The sequence below is a fragment of the Periplaneta americana genome, chromosome 15 (genome assembly GCF_040183065.1).
Source record: "Periplaneta americana isolate PAMFEO1 chromosome 15, P.americana_PAMFEO1_priV1, whole genome shotgun sequence".
NCBI classification, from domain to species: domain Eukaryota; kingdom Metazoa; phylum Arthropoda; class Insecta; order Blattodea; family Blattidae; genus Periplaneta; species Periplaneta americana.
The window spans coordinates 31,653,354-31,668,831 of record NC_091131.1 but is presented as its reverse complement, the minus strand read 5'-3'; the positions used below and the strand labels follow the sequence as shown (position 1 = coordinate 31,668,831).

Here is a 15,478-nt window from a genome sequence, read left to right as displayed (position 1 = left end):
AAGTGATGTGACCAGATTGATCTTTTTTGTGCATCTTAAAACACAGATAAAAATGCTAAGCATTTTCAATACCAAACTTAACAAAATTTGATAATAAGCAGTTCGATGTTACTGCTTTTCAAAAGATGTTACCAAGGTTCACATAATTATTTACACTTGTCCATCTGATGTTATCAGCTGACAGTACGAATTAAAATACACTCAACATACACGTGGCCCAGACTTTTTTTATTACATATTTACAACTAGAATTAAATGGTGGAAGATTTAAAACCATCTCCAAATCACATTATTTTCTGTCACAACGACGTGTCTTAAACAAGCATTACACAAGCTATCAGAAACAAGTGTATTGCTTTACATTATAAACGAATGTTATCTGTGTCCTGGAACAAACAAATCCACCTTAAATACACCTGCCACATGAACACAATAATATATCATTGACTAGTTGTGATTTTCAGAAAATATATAAAAATTATATGGAGTATATAAAAAAAAACACACTGATATAGCACATTAGATTCATAATTATTCATTGATTAAAGTTCTCGTTAACACTTTGTTAAAAACATAAAATTTACTCTGTCACACGTTAAAAGTGTTAAAATTGTTAAAAAGGTATTTACCTTCGACAGACGGCCCGTTTCGACGCTATTTGTCGTCGTCTTCAGTGTCTCTTGAACCACTGCTGATTTTGGCTCTGCGATGTGCAGCTACAGTTCAATACGCACACATTGTTTGACGTCATAGTACGTCATAGCATACAGACAGCCAACCCCCACCATAGGAGCAACACACCCCCACCCCTACCATCAACAACTGCACATCGCAGAGCCAAAATCAGCAGTGGTTCAAGAGACACTGAAGACGACGACAAATAGCGTCGAAACGGGCCGTCTGTCGAAGGTAAATACCTTTTTAACAATTTTAACACTTTTAACGTGTGACAGAGTAAATTTTATGTCATAATTATTAGATTTTACAGGGGTTCTCTAAAACTTTATAAGATCACAACCCTTACAATTTTGATTTGTCCATTGACTGTAAAATAATTGTTGCGAAATTATTATAGGAATATTTCGCATATTTATTCATTAATAATTATTCCTGTAGAAAGGAATATTTGGCACTAGCTATTTGTGTTCTGTGGCAAGTTACATTTTCTCGACCAGACTGAATTTCATGTTTTCTCAAAATGTCCCTTAATTGTGTTCGCATAAATTCAATCTGCACACCCTCATGGTTTCGTGATCTACAATCGTAATTTCTATATAGCTTAACTCATTCAAACCAGCAGCTTTAGTTAATAGATCTGATCTGTGCTAAGCATTTTAGAAGAAATTTAGTACAGGCCGAAGCTACATTAACCCTCAACAACAGATGCGCGCAATGTGAGCCATCAACAGACATATGCGGTCTCTGATACCGCTATTGTATTAGTATTGTTGTCGGCGAAAGAATAAAGCAATGAATGTGAAACAACTTGGGTGGTGTTTTTTGATATGCTTTTGCTTAATTTAAAAAGCAGAGATGTAATATACTGCAATATTTTATTTATAATATCATAAATGCTCAATGTCATGACATGAAATACATGAGTATACATACAGACGTGTCTATCACAACTCAGTATGTATTAATGTTTAGTTTTGAATGAAATTAGAGGAATAATATACATTTAATGACTAATGAAATAAAAACTGAAATAATTTATGTTTAAAGCAAAAAATAGAAATATTCAAAACACTACGTACTTTATATACAGTACACTTTCAATGGGCAGTCATTGTTGATCACTCTCAAGGACGAAATGTTGTTCACCTGCAGAGTCAACCTCATTATCCTCATCCTCTGTCCATTCAAGCATTGTCTCGTCAAAGATTTCATCACTAACACTAACTTTTTGCGAATGATCTTGTGTAGAATCCATTGTAAGGACAGAGAAAAACAGTCCATTTACAGAGATATGCGGTCTACAAGACCAACCGCTAGCAGTATACTACTTGAAATAATTTAATACCACTATGTGAACTGCACCACCAGTTTCCCACCAGAAAATACACAAGCATTCACATTAGTCAAATGGCGGGAACCGGTTCATTTTCATATTAAAAAAATTTTGGAGCGGTCTCAGAGATCGCACCACTGTATTTGAGGGTTCATGTCTCAAAATAATTTGTTTTATAAAAATTACATATTTTATGTAGTTTATAGGATAAGCAAATAGTCATACAGCTATAGCAAAGGTAATTTTCTTATATTTTAAATTCAAAACTTTCTAAGAAATCCTAAAATATGATGCATAAATTTTCTTTCGTATACACTATAGCTACTGCCCGTGTCTCACGTCCTGAGCCGAGAGCTCCCTAGTGCTTATAACCACGCCTCTTAGGTCTGCTCGGACCGGCACGGCAGCACATTACATGTGCTGAAAACATTATCCTATGCCAGTGCAAGGATTTTTACTCTTTATAATACTGGATACTCTAATCGTGGTTACCACTATTGCTATTATCTCTGATGGCGATTTCCGAAAATGTATGTACACACTAGGCCACTCTTCGTTCAGTCTGGACAACTGCTGAATTACCATAGAGCAGTATTTCTCAAAGTATGTTCCGGGGTTCCGTGATCCCTATATGATTTTAAATTTTATTCCATACGTTTTTTTACTTGGTTATTTAACAACATTGTATCAACTACTACGTTATTTTGCATCGATGGGATTGATGATAGCGAAATGGTGTTTGGCGAGATGAAGTCAGGGATTCGCCAAACATTACAGGACATTCGCCTTATGGTTGGGGAAAACCTCGGGAAGAAATCCAACTAGGTAATCAGCCTAGCGGGAATCGAACCCGTGCCCAAGCGCAACCCTGGATCGATAGGCAAGCGCCTTAGCCAACTGAGCTGCTCCGGTGGCTATTTTATACTTCGGTAGTGGTTACCATAAAAATATATAAATATTACGAAAATATGAATCCATAATATCATGAAATCACCGATAATGATAATAATAATAATAATAATAATAATAATAATAATAATAATAATAATAATAATAATAATAATAATAATATTCCAATAATATGCCTAATGACAATATGTTTGATGAACATCTAAAACGGAAAATACCCATAATACTTATCACTTTCATCACTGGATTCTCTGCATATGTGTTCACTAAAACCAAGAGGGCTTAGATCTAAGCCCTCTTGACTAAAACAAAATACCGAAAAGACAAAATGCAGAAGTACAGTAGAAATGAGACTACAACTTTCCGCCATAAAACCAGATTGAAGGCTTAAAAAGCAAATACATTCGTCCCACTGAACAATTATTGAGATACTAGCTTTCACTTGTCTGTTAATTATTAAAAAGTTTGAGAAACACTGCCATAGAGGAAAGAGTTTACTGATGTGTACACGTGATAACCGTAATCGCAATTAGGTCGATAATCTCAAGCAGAGACTGTAGTCTACCACTGGTATTAGTGTTTAGTTGCAGGAATTGATGAGAAGGACATAATTTGTTTTGTGAGGGGAAAGCCTATACATTCGCTTGTCCATGGCTGATCTTGCTCCATAGCTGACGAAAGCAATCCTGAGAAGGCCGATGTGTTGAACGTAGGGTAGTAGGCACATGCGGTACCTAGGACAGCCCACTTTCCCCCTCTGCATCTCGCCCCGCAAAGAAACAGCTCAGGAAGTGAGGCACGGGCAGTATGTAATGCTTAATGTAATCCTTATAAAAAGTTTATTGTGCTGCGTAGTTTTTATGGGGAAGGAAGGAAGAACAATGTTGTAAAGTCAAACGACTGCCATTTAAGAAAGACAGACAGTTCTCAATTATAAAAAAGACTCAATTCTTCAGAACGTCATTCGAAATTTAAGATACCAAAAACTACTATTTTTCGTATATATTAACTCCATTTAAATTTTACAGGTCTATTTACTTAGCATATACAGAGTGATTCAGCCAGGGCTAGACCGGCATCAGTGGAAAGTCGTATGCGTAGTAACTGCTGCGCTATAGCAGTGATCAGACCTCTTGCTCGCATATGTTTCGTGTTTAGTTACATAAGCACGTTCACCAGTGAGGGTGCAGCTGTATACAGTAAATTTAGAGTACTATAGTATGTCCATTATGAAATATAGCCTTGAACGAGTGTTTATTTACGACAACTTTGTGAAATACGAATCTTGGAGAACAGTTGTAACAAACTTCCGTCAGTCATTCCCTGATTCGCCAGAGCCTTCTAAAGCAATGATTTATAATTTAGTGAAGAAATTTCGTACAACTGAATCAGTATTGGATAAGAAACCCTGATTTTATGAACCCCGCTTTCCTTATCTGGAAGAGAAATACCGCATACCCGTTTGTCTCTGGGAATAATTGGCTTGCTCTTTGGTGCAAGGGGCACTATATCAAGATTCTGTATCAATTTCTTTCATCGTTTCCATATCGATCTTTTGGAACTTCAAGATATAGCCATTAATGTTTTAAGACATTCCTTGTTAATTGTAAATAACCATCTGTACAGCTCTATATGTGAAAAATAAATTATTCATGTCGAGGATAGCTGCCCCCCAAAAATAAATTAAATAAAAATAAAAATAAAATTTAAATTTAAAATAGAATATTGTTGATCTACAATTAATTTAGGTGCTGTTACTGCTCGGTACCCCTTTTTCAACAGCAGCTATCCTTTTTGGATTCTTCTCTCTGACCACAGACTAGAGAGAAGTCCTATGACATCATCCCACCGTGTAGCTCAGCAAGTAGGGGTGTCACAGTCTTCAGTAGTAAGAGGTACGAAACAATTAAAATTAAAGCTTTGCAAAATTCGTGTAGTTCAGAGGTTAATGGGATATGATTATCAGAGCAGACTTAGGTTTTGCATGTGGTTCCAACAGTCAGTGTATGGTGAACTATTTGACCCACCTTAATTTTTTAAACTATTTGACCCACCTTAATTTTTTATAGTAATGAAGCATGGTTCCATCTCAGTGATTAAAAGTAAAGTTTACGCGAATAACCCACATTCACTTGAGGAACTCAAAATATCCGGCACTAAATTCGAGCCATTTTGGAGAACAAACTGCGGGAAGTTGCTGGACATGTCTTCAGGAGATGTGCAGCCTGCCAGATATCACAAGGACGTCATTTCGAACATGAATTGTGAGTTCGGTAAGTACATCATTATGCAATACTAACTGCAAAAGTGCAGAATGAATCCTCTGCACATAGTAGCATCGTTACATATGAATCAGACGCCGTGAGTGCGGTTAGGAGTTTAGTCCTGGCTGGTTCACCCAGTACATGGTGCATATTTCAGTACTGTATTCTACTGATACATCAAAAACCTTTCGTCAAACTACGCACACTGTTCAGTCTCCACAGCAGATAAATTAAAAAAAAAATACTAACAATAAAATTGTGAAACTAAAGCTTGAATAAAAGATTATCGTAAAATTGAGTAGATCCCATTCGTGAGCAGATAGTGCTCACTTAACTGACGAGACACGTAGAGTGCACAAGGTCATCAGTCATGTCACGTCATAGTGTAGGCAATCACTCTACTATTCTCCCCAAGTACGTGCCATTGTTTCTTAATGTAACATTCCAAGTTTTCACACCCTTACAGTTAGTACGGGCAGCAATTTTTTATACAGGGTGTTCTGAAAAAATGATTCCAATATTTAGAGAGGCGTTAGTATGCATCAAAACAATAAATAAAAGTCCTACAAACTTGGGTCCTAAAATTAATATCTCTCCTGAGAAATGAGCAAATATTTACCATCACTGTAAGAGCAGCATATCTTCCACTGTGAGCTCTTTGGTAAGAGAAAACAGAATGCAACTATTTGTCACTACATATCATACAGTACACATTTGTCTGTGATTGTATCAAGAGGACACTTAAACAGGCTGCACAGTATGTTACAGTACTACTGCAGTAGTATTACTGTACTAATCAGGTAAGTTAGTTTCGTATCTGTTGAATAGGAGCATGTTACAATCACTGTAAGAATTCCAAAGCTTGATGAGCTATCAACCGTCCCAGTCCACAGTTTGATTCAGTTCATTAAGAACATCAAACTATTGGACTGATGGGATATCTTGACGGGGATGCGCAATAGATCTTTTAGGTCGCAGTGCTAGGGCTGTTATAGCCCTCACCCTTTTAAATTCAATTCAATCACTGTAAGAACAACTTATCTTTTACGTACTGTGAGCTCTTGGGCAAGAAACAAAACATGTTCCTGCAAATCTAGTCTTTCAGGTAATGCTCCCTGTAAAGCAGATTTGAATAATTTCAAGGGAAAAATTGTTCCGGGGCCGGGTATCGATCCTGGGACCTCTGGTTGAACGTACCAGCGCTCTTACCAACTGAGCTACCCGGGAACTCCACCCGACACCATCTCAACCTTTTCCCTTTATATCCATATAGAGGTCCCGGGATCGATACCCGACCCCGGAACAATTTTTCCCTTGAAATTATTCAAATCTGCTTTACAGGAAGCATTACCTGAAAGACTAGATTTGCATAATATATACGTTACTGTGTACGTTAACAGAAAACCACAATTCCAAGTCACACAGAGATTGTGTGCACTCGATGTGGGTCTCTGGCGTTTCGTCAGCCCACGCGAGTTGTGTGGATATAAAGGGAAAAGGTTGAGACGGTGTCGAGTGGAGTTCCCAGGTAGCTCAGTTGGTAAGAGCGCTGGTATGTTCAACCAGAGCTCCCGGGATCGATACCCGGCCCCGGAACAATTTTTCCCTTGAAATTATTCAAAACATGTTCCTATTCAACACATACGAAACTAACTTACCTGATTGGTACAGTAATACGATCATGAACTCTAACGTACTGCTGTGTGCTTAAGCATCCTCTTGATACAAACAAAAAAAAATATATGCTGTGTAATGCATAGTGGCAAACGATTGCAGTCTGTTTCCTTTTGTCAAAGAGCTTACAGTGGAAGATATGCTTCTCTTACAGTGATGGTAAACATTTGTTCATTTCTCAGAAAATATTAATTTTAGAACCCATGTTTTGTAGGACTTTTATTTCTTGTTTTGATGCATACTACCTTCTCTCTAAATACTGGAACCTTTTTTTCAGAACACCCTGTATTTATTAGTCTGCTCTGAATATATGTGTGCAGTTTGAGGGGAGGTTTCGACATAAGCTCATTAGCGCTTCCCTTGTGAGTATTGGGCGTACTGAAGAGGCAATGTATTCTAAAAATCACATGAACAAATTGGTACTTTATGATTGAAATCCAAAGCACTAAACTTTGAGGCTAGGAAAGACCACCTACTATGCAATCTGTAGATGTCATTCATCAAGTCTCAGAACATACCAATTATCTGGTATCATAAATTCAAGCAGAGGATGCCATCAAAAGGACTGTGTGTAAGCTTCTGAAACTGATAAGGTTTCAGGGCTATTTATTCCGTCTCTTTGATGTGCTCAAAATTACAGCAATTTGCTTCTATTTCTAAGCAGAACAAAAAATAATGGTAGTTCTAACCTTTCTATCACCAATCAGTCAATCCTAAGATCTTCATATCAATTCCCACAGTTTAAATGTTAGATTCAATTAAGTGATTTGGCTTATTGACGATCATTGTACTAATGTTTAATTCTACAAAACAAGCATTCCATTGTATGTTTAATAGGTTTTCTTCTAAAAATATTGGGGAAAATTGTCAGAAAATGAAGTGCTGGATTAATATAGTTCGAAAAATATTACTAAATCATAACAAAATAGGGTGTACATAAATTTGATTTTGGATGAAGTGAGGTAGGCTTCACTGGATGGTAATGATAATTCACTGATGCACTGTAGATACGATATTCAATTCAAAACCGAATTACTATCGGAGTCACTAAGACATTTGTAAATTGCAGAAGATATGATAAATTAATACTATTACACTTCCTGTACTATAATTTATTTCTCCGATAATTATTTTCACATGCAATGAACACTTCTGAAAGTGACAGATATAAAAAATGGCACTACATTTTCAACGAGAAACATGGCTATACTATGTATATCAAGTACTATCATATTTTGTTAATTCTTTCTTTTTTTCATCTTTTAATATACAAGCAGAACATATTTATTAATCATAAAGTCCTTTTAATCTAGCCTTGTCAACTATAATAAAATACATCTATAACTAAACACAATTACATACAGCAGGGATGTCAAATCCTTAAAAAAATAAAATAAAGAAACATAGTAGGGAGTTAGCCAGAAGTGGTGGATGAATGGAAGGATATCCTCATAATTTTTTGTCTCTGCATCACCTTTCTTCTTCAATCAAACCTACTTTCCCCGCTTCCCTATTCCTCGTGCAGTTAGGGGCAACAGACAGTAGGTCACATTCCAGGCACTATCTACTCTGCTGTTGCCATGTTAGTGTGGATTGTACTTCAATCTCAACAAGTGACTGCAATTAATTCTGCCTGTATGGCTGTCAGTTGGGAAATGATACTATAGCAGTAGTGTGAAGTGTTGCCAACCCCAGGGATTTATCCCTAGTTATAGGGAATTTGAGTGCCATCGGGATATAGAGATAATTTATTCTAAATTTCCTTGTTTCTAGGGATCTTTTTATTTTCTCTTTAAAACTAAATCTTTTTTTAATTTCATCTTCTATTTCAGTTTTTATATATTTAAAATATGAGTTAAATATTTTCCTAGAATTATAATTTTTAACAAGAATAAAAAGGTGACTTTTCATTTTTATCTATACCTCATTGCTTCTTCTCTTAGAAAGGTGATTGGATAAGTATATGAGCGTATTATTTTGTTAAGTGAGCTCTTCCCTTTTTCTCTACTGAACGGGGAAACTTATTGGTTGAGTTTATTACTACTCAGACTTTCAGGCGATGTGGATTGAGATTATGGTGAAGTGATGTTGTGATTTGTGACTTCAGCAAATAATATATTTAAGACTAAGTAAGAAAAGGGGTAGATTTGTGTAAATAAGTAGGTCTACTAGGAATCTGCTGACAATTAAATTAATCTTTCCTTTAAAATTAAAGCAAGTAAACCTTCATACATTTAATGACATAGTGTTATGCCAGATGGCAAGTCTTTCAGTGCAAACCCAAAATTATCATAAAAAGTTTTCTTTGTATGAGAAGATGTTAATGTTTCATCATTTCAAAAATTTATAGAGAGGGAAGGGAGATTAGGAATACTCATAAAATAAAAACTTGCAAGTTCTCCTTGATTGATAGTAAATTACGAGGGCTAATGAGTGCAAAAGTATCCCACTTAATTGTGTTCTATTTGTTTTTATAAGTTATGTTAATAAAGATTAGTATTCAATCCTAAGCTGAAATTATATTTTTAAATTAGGGAATTTTTTATTGGAATCTAGGGATAAAATAGGAAGCATTTTAGGCATTTTTAATCTAAACGGGTTGGCAACACTGGTAATGTGTAGAAAAGTAAACAATTGCAGAAGAAAAATGTTTTTTAACGATTTACAGGAAAATAGTACAAAATCCATAACCAAAGAGTGAGAACTATTTTCCACTGTTTACCCACCTCTTCTGCCTAGCTTTATTGCATCATGGTCTTCAAATATTATTAATTAAAAATAAATGTATTCCTTGCTGAATAATGAAATTGCTGTTATTTAGTAATTAATACACACCACTTAAAGCCAATATTTAATAAATTTTATTGAATTTGCGTAAACTAATATTATAGGCCATATGCTTGACATCCCTGATACCGGTACACAGGAAGACACAAGACTCCATACATAACCTGGATTAGCTGTTTTCCGTTAATGCCATGTCACTGTACATTTAACACCTATACATTCTAGCATACGAGGCCTAAACATCAATACAGTAGGCCATTAAATGAACTGTCAAATAAACAATGTCTTCCAACATTACCCTTGAAATTCGTATGTTATTACTCTCACTTCGTACATACACAAATCATGTTATTGAAGTTTGTAATGTTACGCTAATGTATAGAGGGCCAGAAAATAAGACATATTACATTTTATGTTGTTATAATCTGTATTATCTGCGTAACTTAGTCTATATTCTGATTTTTCTCAAAAGTTGTCAGGACAGTGGGAACAAGGTAACTACAAAGCTATTATGTAAAAATAAAAATATGCAAATATGCTTTTATTATGAAATTGTATACAATGTATTCAGTATATATTATGCAGCCCTGTATTTAGGTAGTGGTATGCCCAAGGACCCGAAAAAATTTTAAGCGTCCCACCAACAAATTTATGCAAATCAATTTTTCAGTCGAACTGTAAAAAAAAAGTGGCATGTAATGACAGTTTCACATATACTAATATCTAAAGCAGGCATCTGCGAATCTGGAAAATGCAGTATTTTTCTTTCCTCAAAATTTTGCCACCCTTATGAATTTGCTGTCCTGGGCTTGGTACTATGTGGCCCATGCGTAAATACGGGCTATTTTTTTGCCCACACAGTACCCAGCTTTGCAGACAGATGTCTCTGCACGTCTTTTTCATAGATATTTTAGATTTCTCTGCAGAACATTTCTTTATAAAGCAGAGATCTCTGAATAACAACGTGAGAAACAAAATGGAAAATATGAGGGACAGCATAATAAGTCAAACTGCAGTGTTCCTGATGTCGAAAATGGATGGTTTTAAAATCAGTTCCTTTTTTATAGGTTTCCATTAATAATAACATGTACTGTAAAATGGGGTGAATAGGGACGAATTTTTACTATTTTGTATTTATTTGTAACAGACAGTAAATATAATAATAGGAGTGTTTAGGTATGTTTTTATTCATAATGAGTGAACAAATAAACACTCTTATTATTGAATAATTTCGAGGGAAAAATTGTTCCGGGGCCGGGCATCGAACCCAGGACCTTTGGTTAAACGTACCAACGCTCTACCAACTGAGCTACCCGGGAACTCTACCTGACACCGATCTGGCTCAATTGGTAGAGCGTTGGTACGTTTAACCAAAAGTCCTGGGTTCGATGCCTAGCCCCGGAACAATTTTTCCTTCGAAATTATTCAAATCAACTTCACAGGCAGTTATACCTGAAAGCTTGATTTGCACTCTTATTATTATATTTAGGCTTTTACACAAATAAATAAAAAATTGTAAAACTTTGTTCCTATTCATCCCATTTTACGGTATTTCCCCATAAAACCGATATCTTAAACATGCCTAGTTAAGAACTGAAGTTTACACTTTCATCTCTGTAAGGATGATAACTTGTAAGATAATACAGTTATTTTGAAATTGTTTCCATTAGTAGAGTATTAAACTGAAGAGATTTAAAATCCTAGTAGAGATAGGAGTTTCTCTAGCTATGCTACTATAAGACAACACATATGATACTTTTTATTATTTCCATTTAAGAATTCTTGCGAAATAAAATGAATCTGAAACATAGTGGTATGTGAAATTTGGCTCTGATACAGTGACCCCAAAACTGTAAAATTTGTTAATTAATAATCGATTTTTGTACAAACTATTACTACCGTACGCTAAATGATCTTAATACAAATAAGTTTTTTCTATAATTTAAAAACACTATTTATTGGCGTCAGCTGGTTATTCCGAAAGAATCTTTAATTATGAAAGAAAATAATTAAATTGCTCTGCATTGTAGCTCCGCATTCAGCAATATAAAAGCTTTTATTTCAGTAATAACTTAGTATACATATATGGAATGTAATGTGGTTCTGAACTTCGTGTAGTTTATAAAAATGTGGTGAGACATATTGTCAGCTTAGAGTGTAAACCTGCTAACTACCAAAAAGGAAATTTTACAAGGGAAGCAAAAATTGAGTTTTGAAACTTTAGGACCAAATCCAAAGTACAGGTGGTATTTGTACTGTACTTTGGATTTGGTCCTAAAGTTTCAGAGTTAATTTAAACTCGGTTTTTTGCTTCCCTTATAAAATTCCTTTTTGGTAATTAGCAGGTTTAGACTCTCAGCCAACGATATGGAGAAAGAAATTCCTCTTAGTGTGGCTGATATTTTTAAAAAGAAATTATTTAACTATTATTATTATTATTATTATTATTATTACTCTGAAAAATAAGGGACGTCTCTTGCTTTTGGCTCTTTCATCATATGAAACATTTTTCCCATAAAAGATTCAGTAAGAGCATTCTGCCTACAAACCGTCATAGGAGTAAGGAATACAGCTCTTAAACCTTAAACACCCATTTGAAACGAGTCTGATCGTGAGAGATCCACGGAGTTACTTTTAAAATTAAAAGTATTCCTTTTCTTACATGAAATACAAAATCTCCAGGTCATTTGCAGTCATTCTACTAACAAAGTTATGTAGATTTCCCACTATTCAACAATGTGTAAAGGATATTATTTCATTTATATATATTAAGAAAATGGTATTACACATTTAAAAGAAGAATATGTATGTTCATATAGACCACATACTATATAAAAAATAAATATTGTATAAACATTAATGATAAGACAGAAGGGGCAAAAAAATCATATGCAAAGGTTTAAATTTTAGGGCATATTGTATCTAAAATATTCACTGACGCATTAATATCATGCTTCAAATGCCAAATTATTTACAGATTTGAGACTTACGCAGCGACTGGGTTATAAAGGATATTAGGGGTTTTCAACTGCGTGTTGAGGTTCAATTTCTCTGATGTTTCAGAACAACATACAGGTTACGACATATGGTTGTATTGCCCTAGATCTAAAGGGTGACTTGTTCTATTATACGTGGCTAGTCAAAACAAGAGGGCAGTACTTTTACTGATGTTTCCTCTGTCCAGTTGTTTGGACTGCTCACATATAATATGTCAACAGATCTTGGGCGACAGAACCTGGAGAAGAAAGCAACACATAGATCAAAATCTTTACACATGTTTGAAAACACAAAATATCTTCATTTATCGATTTGTTGCTGAGCCTACTCAAATAATAAAATCAAAAGTCAGAATAAGTTTCATGCTACATATAAAAGTTTATATTTGTAAGCAATTATTGTAATTAATTCTGGCAAAAATATTTCAAAAAGTTTAATATAAAATAGCACCTGAATTACAAGCTTCAACAACATATTTTTATAAGGGGATAAAATATTGCTATTCTATACAAATGTCCCATTTCATTTATCATACATCTAAAGCAAATTTTAAGATTCTACGATCTGATTGTACCAAATATGCAGAAAAAACCTGTAGTTCATTTGAATTAATATTCATGGCTATAAACTTGTATAACAACCATCTGTCAATGAATGTGTATTCAACAGAGCTCCAATGTTAAAATATGAGATACCCATAAAAAGATGTAGTAGGTTGGATATAACAAATGTAACACCAAAAACCCAGTACAGTGATATGGACATCTGTTCACCCAAATAGCTTGTCGAAGCAAGCATGACAATATGGCTTATCGTTCTGCTCCTTGAAAGTGCCTTTGTTCAGTTGTTTCAGGCAGAAGGCGCAAACAAAATGTTCAGGATGGAACTTTCGAAACATTGCAGTTATACAACGACCTGAAACAAAAAATAAACTTAATTAACTGATGAACTAGTGGACTTACTCGTGTTAAATATGTAATATTTGTCCGGCTTACAGCTGTTTCAGTGCTTCACGCACCATCATCAGAGCCTACTAGATCGCGGCGTCATCTCGAACTTCTCTGCCTGTTAAGAGGGTGTGTTTTATTGTTGGAAGGTGTTGAAGTGTGGAGTCGAATAGTGTGTGTGTACTGAAATTGATCTGTGTGTTGAGGATTTGATCGGGGTGTGTTTTAGTGTGTTTGTATATTTCGTATTGTTCTAGTGTGTTGAGTTTTTGGTTCTTGGGTTGTGTGTGTAGGATTTCCATGTCCGTATTTATGTTATTGTATGTATGGTTAGCATTGGTTATGTGATCGGCGTATGTAGATGTATTGTGTCCTCTGGTTATAGCTTTAATGTGTTCTTTGTAGCATGTTTGGAATGATCTGCCTGTCTGTCCTATGTAGAACTTGTCGCAACATGTGAGTTTGTATACACCTGTGTGGTCGTATTTATTTGTTTGTGTTTTTTGTGTGTTGAGATGTCTTTGTAGTGTGTTTTCTGTTCTGTATGTTATGTTGTATTTCTGTTTTCTGAATGAAGATGCGATCTTATGTGTGCTTTTGTTTTCATAAACCCATTACTACTGGTTAACTACTCGTCGTCGTCGTCGTCGTCGTCGTCGTCGCCATCGTCATCATCATCATAATCGATGTTTGAAAATATGATTTTACCTACTTGAAAGGATTCGGTAAGAAAATCTGTCATTGTTGATTCAAGATGTGTGTATGTGTGTATATAATGTCTACTCACTTCACTTGCGTGATTTGGGTTCTGCTATACTGCGGACGAAGTTACTCCGCAAGATTGAAATCAATTTTGTAGGCACGTGAAAATTATTAAAAAAAAAGTACTGGGAAAGAGATGGAATTATTCCAGTCAATATTGCGTACAGTGAGTGGTGAATTAGAACAAATGAGGTACTCCAAAATATGTATAAAAATATCAGCACTGTTAAAAGGTAAAGGTAAAGGTATCCCCGTAACATGCCATGAAGGCACTTGGGGGGCATGGAGGTAGAGCCCCATGCTTTCCATGACCTCGGCACTAGAATGAGGTGGTGTGGTTGGCACCACGCTCTGACCGCCTTTTACCCCCCGGGAAAGACCCGGTACTCAATTTTATAGAAGGCTGAGTGAACCTTGGGACCGTTCTGAAAGTTTGGCAACGAAAAAAAATCCTGTCACCACCTGGGATCGAACCCCGGACCTTCCAGTCCGTAGCCAGCTGCTCTACCAACTGAGCTACCCGGCCGCCTGATATTAAAATTAGAATGTTGGAGTGGTTGGGACATATTCTTAGAATGAAAAATAACAGAATACCAATATCTGTACTCAATGCAAATTCAGAAGACAAAAGGAGAATAGGAAGACCAAAAAAAAAAATGGTTGGATGTTGTACAGGACGACCTTGTGAATGTGAGCATCAGGAGATGAAGAATGAGAGCTTTGGATCAGAATGACTGTATGACTGTAATTAGGAAGGCAAACGCTAAACTGCAAGGGCTGTAATGCCAAAGATGATGAAGATGAATCTCCCCCCCTCCCCTTATTCGCGGAATCTGTATCCACAGTTTCAGTAACCCGCAGTTAATTTTTCCAATATTATTTTGCGTATTTTACTGCCTAGCAGCTTAATCTGAAGAGTTTTGTAGAAAATCTAGAATTTAGTCACTTTCTGTATTCATAGATTGTGCTAATATTAATCACCAGCACTGTGCTTAGTGACATTACAATATTTTTATTATCTTTACATTATTATTTGATTCTCTTAATGCCTTACTGTTTGTAAATTAAACTTTATCACAGATATGTATGTAAAAAAAAACACCTATTTATAGGGTTAGCTATTATAT

General features: G+C 35.3%; 1 protein-coding gene across 5 annotated transcripts in view; it reads right to left on the bottom strand.

Moving 5' to 3' along the window:
• Positions 1–7,955: 7,955 nt before the first annotated feature.
• Positions 7,956–15,478, bottom strand: part of Pax (Paxillin) — a 266,633-nt gene continuing 259,110 nt past the window's right edge. For all 5 annotated transcript variants that reach the window (XM_069846900.1, XM_069846899.1, XM_069846901.1 and 2 more), the window contains one exon: positions 7,956–13,557. In XM_069846900.1, coding sequence (XP_069703001.1) covers positions 13,412–13,557 — 146 coding nt within the window. In that variant the 3' untranslated portion in view covers positions 7,956–13,411. The remainder of the gene's footprint in view (positions 13,558–15,478) is intronic.